The sequence below is a fragment of the Halyomorpha halys genome, unplaced genomic scaffold, assembly GCF_000696795.3.
Source record: "Halyomorpha halys isolate HHAL.00 unplaced genomic scaffold, Hhal_1.1 Scaffold106.1, whole genome shotgun sequence".
NCBI classification, from domain to species: domain Eukaryota; kingdom Metazoa; phylum Arthropoda; class Insecta; order Hemiptera; family Pentatomidae; genus Halyomorpha; species Halyomorpha halys.
The window spans coordinates 2,219,335-2,228,404 of NW_027111449.1; the positions used below are offsets into that span (position 1 = coordinate 2,219,335).

Below are 9,070 nucleotides of genomic sequence, written 5' to 3' on the forward strand. Positions count from 1 at the left end.
GCTCATCAGGTTATAAATGATTAATAATAGAAATCATTATATTCAATCATCATGAGTAAACATTATATTCAATTAACTAGACATTGGCTAAAATGAGATTATCTAAAAAATAAACATATTAATCTGCCAAGTTAGGAATTTAATAATAAATGTTTTAATGCATTGTAAATGAAAAAAAGTAAAACAAGTGTTATGCCAAGATTTAATTTGTTTAGATAGATAAATTTTTATAATGTTTATGTTATTGTACCGTTTACTTATCAACATTTACAAGAATCCAATAGACCCTTTTTCGAACCATAAAAAGTGAACTGCAGGAGGTGTAGCTTGTTATTTATATTTTTATAAAAATGTTTGACTGTGATTTTATCTTATCAATCAAAAAGTATTATCACTTTTTTTTTCATTTTGTTTAGTTGAAATTGATAATAGAAAGTTTAGGTCAAACGGTTTGATTTCTTTATATTATTTTGAAAAAGAAGATAAAATAAAAAACTTTGAGTTAGAAATTTAAAATGTTAGGAATTTAAAAACAAAACTTTAACTTGGAAAACAGATTGTAGCAAAAAATTGGTGCATAAAAATAATTAAATAAGTGACAATAAAGATAGTGAAATATATTTACAGTGGCACATATAAAAGGAATTAATACAAGATAACATTTAAAATTACAACCTACAAAGTGCTGTGCATTAAGTTTTATATTTTCACACAGTTATATCTTACTTCTCAAAAAGATTGTGTTGTAAACTGAAATCTTAACTGAAACTGTGTTGTGACCATGAAGTCACACCATTACAGACACATAAGGAAACTTATTTTTATCCTGAGGTCTATTAAAAACCAAAAAAAATCATTCATTTTATGAATATTGAATAGATGTTAACAAAGGAACATAATAACAGTATGATAAAGAATATTTTAGATAACAGTAATTCTACTGTAAAATAAATGAGTAAAAAAACAACTGTTGATTGAACAATTGATAGAAACAAACTTTGAAATATATCACTGATATAGAACAAGAGATATGACTTTAACTATCACCATAATGGTGATCCATTAAACCATAATAAAAAATGTGAAAATGGTGTTTGAAAGAAAAAAAAAATCAATCACAGAGTATATAAGTAATAAAATTAGTCTTTAAAGTGGGATATTAAAGCCTAGTCATATCAGAAACAAATTACCTATCCTTAGTAAATTAATAGAAGTAGATTCATAATTTAATTTCTCTTGTCAATGATGGAAAATGTTTACATGATAATTACAAAATATGGTAACCTATTTTTCTTTGTTGTTTCATTATTTAAATTATTATCTGCCATAAAACTTATTTTGAAAATATATAAAAATTAATTCATCAAATTTAATTATTTTATTTTTTAGTGAATTTATTTTTACTACTTCTCAAAATGATTGTTTTGAAATATTTTTAAAGTGGAGTTGAAGTCTTATTTATATTTTTTCCCTTTTTTTAATAATAAAAAAAAAATTACGAAAAAGGAGAAAAAGACTTAAACAATGAAGATGTTAACATTTCTTAAACTTAAAATCAGATGACATTAAATGTATAGGGATAATACAAATTTATGTAACCTATCAAACCTATCAAATCCAAAATGAAAATGATGTAATTAAAATGAAAATACAAAAGTTTACTAATGTTTCTGTCAAAATGGTCCTTTAGAACTTCTAACTAAAATGAATGAATATTCTTCTGAAATTGATAGCATAATAAATTCTGTAAAATAAAAGTGGAGATTTTCCAAAAGATTCTTTCTAAGAGGTACACAAATATAACATCCCTGTAGGTATGCTTGTTTTATTTTAAATAACATCAGTAACATAGAAGGTTCTATTCTTAATTTGCTAACTACCTAAACCATGCAAGTTTTTTTTTTTTAATTTTCATTAAATAGCTATCTCTATAGAATGACTGACCCCCCCCCCCCATCTTATCCCAAACAAGCAAAAAAAATTGTTTTGTTCATTGTCGTATTAGTCAGAATTTTTCTCATAATATGGTCATGTTCTGTTCATACTTCTGGTTTTATTTTACACATTTTATTATTATTTTAGTATTGATTTAATATTATTTGCAATACCTGCAAATTGCAAAAGTTTATGAAGAAATTTTTTGATATCAGGATTAGCAATGCTTCAATGAAATCATTTTTGAGGTTTTTTGCATACTTGCTGAAATACTGCCTGTAGAATATACATTTTAACAAATATTTGCCATTTACAGAATAAGTATGCAAAGACAAAATTTCAAAGAACTTAAGATTAGATTTTCTCCTAAGTAATCCTGTGATTTATGATGTATTTGTAATGATTTATGATGGTTTTAATTTGTCTGTTTTCATTTTGCTTTTTTGATTTTACATATTCTGTTAATTATAATTTAGCACTTGGTAATGGCTTACACGAATATTAGAAAGGGAATTAATATATAATTTTTGTATATTGTCTTATTATAAGCAATTATTATGAAAGAGGTAAAGAAACCATGAATCACAAACATAAAAAATATATTTATAAATAAGCATACAAATGTTGATTATAAAAAATAATACAAAGTTCAAGGCAGTCAAAACATAATTAATTATAAATGACTAGATCACAATTTTAGAAATCAACAAGACCAGCGAATATACCTAATCAAGTTGGAAGAAAATTTATTAAAGCTGTGCTTCAAAATTTTCATATATACATACATAAATAAAATTAAATATATAAGTATATCAGGTAACTAATGTTTCTCAGGGTTTAATTCTTTTATCTGGTACAATTTCAGAAATTAAATAATTTAATTTTTGTAGTCATCTTTTAAATTTTTTCTTAAGAGGAGTTATATATGTATATCACTTAAGATTTTTCTTGATAAATGTAAAGATTGTCTTATTTTTCTGTATCTCTATTCTTTAATAATGTTTTGGTATATATTTTATAAGAAGCTGTGATCTCCTGAGATGATGGGATTGTAATAGTATGTATGTATATATTTACAATAGAAAACATGGCATAGACATCAGTAATAAAATTCATAATTATATTAAAATTTTGAAGTATTTTATGATAAATCATCATTAGTTTTTTTTTAAAATATATAATACAATTTTAATAAATGAAACTACATTTGGTGCCTGCACCTGCTTAACATTAGAATAAAGTATATTCAAAAAGTTATTCACAACAACAAAGTTTTAACGATTTCATAATTTGTAAACATTTAAAATTAACAATAACATCAAAATATAGATGGTAATTAAAATCATTAATACATATGATGGGAGAAATCCAATCAGAAGGCATAATGCCTAACAGAAAAAAATTGCTGTACAATATTAAATATTTATTCCTATTAACTAAGATAAAGTTTTTGATCAATAAATATAGCAATATGAATTTAAGAGATTTGTCAATTTTGATATTTAGCTATTCAATTGCTTTATTGTCAGAAACTTTAGTCACATAGTAAAGCTCTTTTTATTATTCTATATTTTTAAATATTTTTATGCATGTTTATAACCTAACTGGTGTTCTATTTAGTTCCCTTAATGTTTTAAAATTGAAGTTTATATTTATTTTCGATTTTTCACGATGATCCCTTTAAGTACCTAGCCTCTAATAAATAATAATAATTAAAAAAAAAAAATTAAAGGTACAATAAAACTATCATATATTTTTGTACCTAGTTGATTTCAAAACTTTATTAATTAGATACAGATCAGACAGTGTTAATAAATTTTGAGCACTTAAATCTTTAACTAGAGATAAAATAAATTACCTATATGTGAAAATGTAATTTATGTTTTAATACAATCAAAGTAATATTATGTAAAATGTGAAAGGATTTAATACTTTGATTTTTCACCTAAAAGTTTATCTTCTTAATCTTTCAAAATGCAAAGTGATTAGATAGAAATACCATACTAAAATTTAGTATTGAAATTTCATGGTAACTTCTAAATATATAAGTATTTTTTAAAAATGATTTTTCATAATTCAATTATATTATGTTCTTTGGTAAGGAAACATATTTTTGATTCATCTCATTCTATAGATACACAGCCTGTTAAAGCATTGTTCCTCAATCGTGAATTAATTATTTGGTGTAGCTATCTTATAAATAAGAATAATATTTATTATATTAATGATAATTGTACCTAATTAAATTATATTACTATATATCAAACTATTTGATACTTTAATTTATTCTCTATCTGGTAACAAGTATTCTGAAATTTAGAATTTCAGTACTGTCTTAGGCGAGTAAAAAGGAAATATAGAATCATTTTACTTTATTTCGCAAGAACTCTTAATGTAGGCTATAATTTTCTTATGAACACTTTGTAATATTTATGCTACTAGACTTCTACATAGGAATCTATAAATTTAAAAAAAGAATCTTATTTTAAAATTGATTTCAGTCAGCTTTCTTCAGCTTAAATCTACTATAGAATTCTAAGCAGATATAACTTGTTAAGTAGAAATCATCTGCATAACAATTATATTCCATACATCTTTGAACTGCAATATGCAATTTAATGTAACATGGAAATTTCTCAGCCTGTACTAATCAAAAAGACAAGAAAGAGCCCGAAGTACATAATCTGCTACACAAGAACCAGTACATGATGGTGAAGAACTGTTTTTTTCCTTCTTTTTCTTACTTTTTTTCTCTCCTTTCTTACAAGCTGTTCTACGTTTTTTACCCAGTTGTATTCTTAAATCTTTTGGTTGGCGTCTTTTAACTTTCATTTTATGAATAACGTCATCAGACAATGTGGAACATGTGTTGGTCACTGGAACATTCTGTAGGTATGCAAATAAAGTCATTATTTCTGGCTTAGAAAGGAGGTTACCAGACATTGGTCCAGAAATAAAGTCTTCTGGAGACATCAACAGGTAACGTACTGAGAACAATATGTCTTCCCCTGAAATAAAAATAATTAGAAATTATTTTCTTTTATATTCACTTTTATAGATTATTTTATTTATAGTACTGGCTGAAATATCTGATATTGCAGAGAAATAATTTTTTTTATTAATACTAATTCTAGTATAAAAAATAATAATTTTATATAAATTAATATGTTAATAGTCAAATAACTTCAATCTAATGCAAAGTTGTCAATGTTTCAAAGTTATTTGACGAGTTTTAAAACAATATTTTAGCTAATCTTAGTAGTTAAAGGATTTTGACTACTGAATCTAAGCTGCTTTTTTGAAAAGAAAAGCTTCCTGAGCAATCTTCAGAAGGGTTGGAATCTTCGTGATTTATAACATTTTTTAAATTTTCATGTAGGCTAGATAGTTGTGAGGGGTTTAGCAGATAATTTTAAAATTTGAGGTCTGTTAGGGTAAGCCCTTGCAAGTCCAATTTTTGCAATTTAGAGGAGAAAAACAGGTAAATGTGATTTTTTAAGAAAACGGAATGTTTTTTCTGGCCAACTAAGGAATTGACAAATGGGTCACATGAGCAAGTATTAGAGGTCTTATTGACAAGCTGCCTGAATTTCAGATTTCAGAAATCTAACATTTTATGTAGAACTTGGAGAGTTTTAGCATGATGACTACTTCTGTTTTAGCATGATCACTAACTACTTGAAAAATATATTTTTGGACTTACTTTATTTTTTAATATTGTTTTAAATATAAAATAAAATTGGGGTTACAAAAATAATTTAATAACAACATTGATTTCATCAAAAAAGTGTGAATTTTTGTTTATAAAAACAGTTTTCTTTAGAAAATTTATTCTCAGTGTGTCCTGAATCCAAACTGTTTCTTAAAACAGTTTTGTCACAATTTATTACCGAACATTTCATTCAAATTAAGGATCTAGATGCCTAAATTGATCGAAAATGCTTTTTCACTGGAGAATCAACATTTTTTAGTACAGCAGAAAACTTGGTTCAGTTTTTTTAACCTGATTATAAATGGATTTGAAATAAATCTTTTTAACTCTAGGTAGAGAGCTTCTCAGTCTGAACTTTAACGCAGAATAAATGGATTTACCAGAGTTTGGTATAACAGACTCCATAAGTGGTAGGAGAGTAAAAATTGTTTTTTCTTATAACTTAAAATGGGTTTAATTCCAATTTTCTAAAAGTTGATGAGCTGAATCATTAAAAAAAAAAAAAAGGAAAAAATCAAAGAAATAAGTTTGCAATGTTCTTCTCAGCGGTTTATCGTATTGCAAATGGCTTGCTCCTATTATAATTTTTACAAATACATAATAATATATATATATCTTACCAAGAACTGTTCGACGGTTTTCCTGTGATAACTCAAAATGTCCCCGTTTACATTCCCTGTTGCACCAGCGTTCAATTGTGTTGTAAACAAGTGCCTCCCTCACATTTAGAGTATCTCTTTCAAGAATTTCTTTTAGTGAATCAAGTGTTAGGTCTTCAATACTTTCTTGACACAGAATTTCTTCCGCATGTAAGTCTAAAACCAAGAAAAAAAAATAAAGAAGTCTAAAAGTCTATTTGAGCCAAAATATTTCAAATAATTATAACGTAAGAATTAAAAATAAAAGATATAAGAGGAAAAATAAATATATAAAATAAGTTAGCCAATAAAAACTTTTAAGAACCCAAAATGAATTAAAAAATGATGTTCTTAAACCTCTTCTTGACCACCAATAAATATTATACAAAATATTTTTTTCTTTATTTTGGTTGAAATAATATTTGAAAAAAAATAATAGTGTAGCTCTATTTCTATATTTCTTAAAAATGAAATTCGGTATCAATTTTTGTACTAGATCTGTTTTACTGGTTGTAAACAGCCAGAAATATTTTTAAAAAGAAAAAATCACTAAAACAAAGCTGTGAATTTATCTTGTTTCTCAATATTGGCAGATTTCTATGGAACTCCATTAAAATTAACTAAATTTTTATTTTCCTCATTCAAGCAAAAGTTTTTTTTGTTACAACAGTGGTAACACCACTGTGGATAAGGCTTTTTAACTATTGATTGTTGGTCATATATTTGTTCTCAAGATATTTAGGAGATTTGAAGATTGGACTAGGTGATAGTGTTACCTATGTCCTGTGCCAAGAATGGGGTTAATTATAAGTAAAAACTGGAGAGGGAGATGCCAATTGATTTGAACAAACCATATGCTAACTAAATTTGGTAAAAATTATCTCATACTAAGTTCAAATGTAACTATTTACCAATGAAAAGAAGAGTGTTGAATAATAGTGAATCAAGTAACCGCAAGATGAAACTGAAGTCTTCTCCTGGCTTAGTCTCAGCATGTATGATTTCGTATCTCGGGGCTGAGGGTCCTTTCACTCTCTGACCAGAATGAACTCGTAGATGTTCATAAATCTGAAGTGCATTTCCAGTTGTTAGTGCGTCATCCAGAAATAAGATACATTCTCGCATTAATTCCATGCAAAGGTACTTCTGAGCTGCATATAGGGTAGATAATGCAGTCGCTACTGTCTGAATGATGACATCTTCTTTGTAGAGGAACCTAATTCACAAAAATGTTGTTCATTATACTATAATTACTAGGTGCCTAAGAAAAATGAATTTTGAGCATTTAAAAATTTCTAAAAGCAAATTAAAATAAAGTAATGCAGTGAAATTTATTTTAATTTATGGACACAATAAACATTTATATTGGTGAATAAATTGAGCAGAAATAAAATTAATCATTGTAAAATTCAAGTCAACCCTTTATTTCTGAAAATAAGCACCATTTAACACAAACAAGCACTACTAGTTTATAGCTAATGCTTATCTTAAGAAACTGTAAAATTAATGAATATAAAGTAAATGAATAAAATTTTCACCTTAGAAGTAGATCAAATGCCCGTCCATCTATGTCTTGTATGGATATTGTCTGTTCAGTATTTCCATTTTCATGGAAATTTTCCAGCATTGCTTTGAATACTGGATTTGCTTCACACAAAACACGTTTGTGGCACGGGAATCTCCACGTTTCAGGTTCAGGACCGACCAAGAAGATGACATCGCTGCCGGCTTCTGAATCGAACAGTCTATAATTTCATAATTTATATTTGATTAATTATAGTTTAGTAAAAAATATTTTAAAGAAATAAAAAATATTAATAAAGATATATATTATTCAGCTTAATCCTCGTTTTCTAGAATTTCTTAACAATGAAATTTAAATTATGTATAAAAGCCATAGAATGTAAAGTAGTCAACTTTTCCTTGTAATATAATTTTCAATAAAAAATGTATCCATCTTTAATGTTTCTTTTTTCCATAGAGAATAAGGGTTATATATATTACAATTACCAAAGCCACAAACGATCAAGCTGAGTTGATAATTGGTAGTAATAAATTCATTTTTTTTACTTAAGAGATTTATACTTTATTTTTAATCTATGTCTAATATTGTAATAAACTGTCAGCTTAGAAAATATAAATAATTTTTGAAATACAACATACAGCTCACAGATTATTAAAATTTTCAAAATAAGTAGTTCTCAAAACAAAAATTAAAGTATTAAGTAATATTTGTTAACTACAATATACGTCATACAACTACCAAAATGACTGGACTGACCTGGTAGAATTCATCTCCTTTAGGAATTGAAATCTTATGTTTTTTAATAGTTAGTACCACTAATAAAAAAAATCATAAATATATTTTTCCCCTAATTTTGAATTAGTATTATTACTAATGCTACTTTATTATATATATTTCAATTATTTTAAATATTTTTATCCATTTCAAATATATGATTTTCTATTGATTTATATAACTTTTAATTTGTTATAATTTAAAGCCATTGTAAAAGTATTATGTGTAATATATTTACTATTAAATTCTTGTATGGTAATGGATGAAATGAAATCAAATGAATGAAATTATCCCCTGTTCTTTCCTAATTTCTTTAACTAATTCTTTATAGATTCTTTCCACTGTATCATTTATTTATTACTCACATTTATATATATAATAATGTAATCAATCTACTACTGTCTTTGTCCATAGTTATTAATCTATAATTTCCAAATTTTTAGTCTATTATTTATTTTATTTTACATATTTGTATTTATTTATTTT

The 9,070-nt window shown here is 25.5% G+C and overlaps 1 protein-coding gene across 4 annotated transcripts in view; it reads right to left on the reverse strand.

Annotated features, from left to right (window-relative positions):
* Positions 1-2,517: 2,517 nt before the first annotated feature.
* Positions 2,518-9,070, reverse strand: part of LOC106677699 (BTB/POZ domain-containing protein 2) — an 82,767-nt gene continuing 76,214 nt past the window's right edge. For all 4 annotated transcript variants that reach the window (XM_014415779.2, XM_014415777.3, XM_067049475.1 and 1 more), the window contains 4 exons: positions 7,824-8,030; positions 7,197-7,501; positions 6,268-6,462; positions 2,518-4,943 (listed from right to left, as the gene is read on the reverse strand). In XM_014415779.2, the coding sequence (XP_014271265.1) occupies positions 4,582-4,943; positions 6,268-6,462; positions 7,197-7,501; positions 7,824-8,030 (1,069 nt within the window). In that variant the 3' untranslated portion in view covers positions 2,518-4,581. The remainder of the gene's footprint in view (positions 4,944-6,267; positions 6,463-7,196; positions 7,502-7,823; positions 8,031-9,070) is intronic.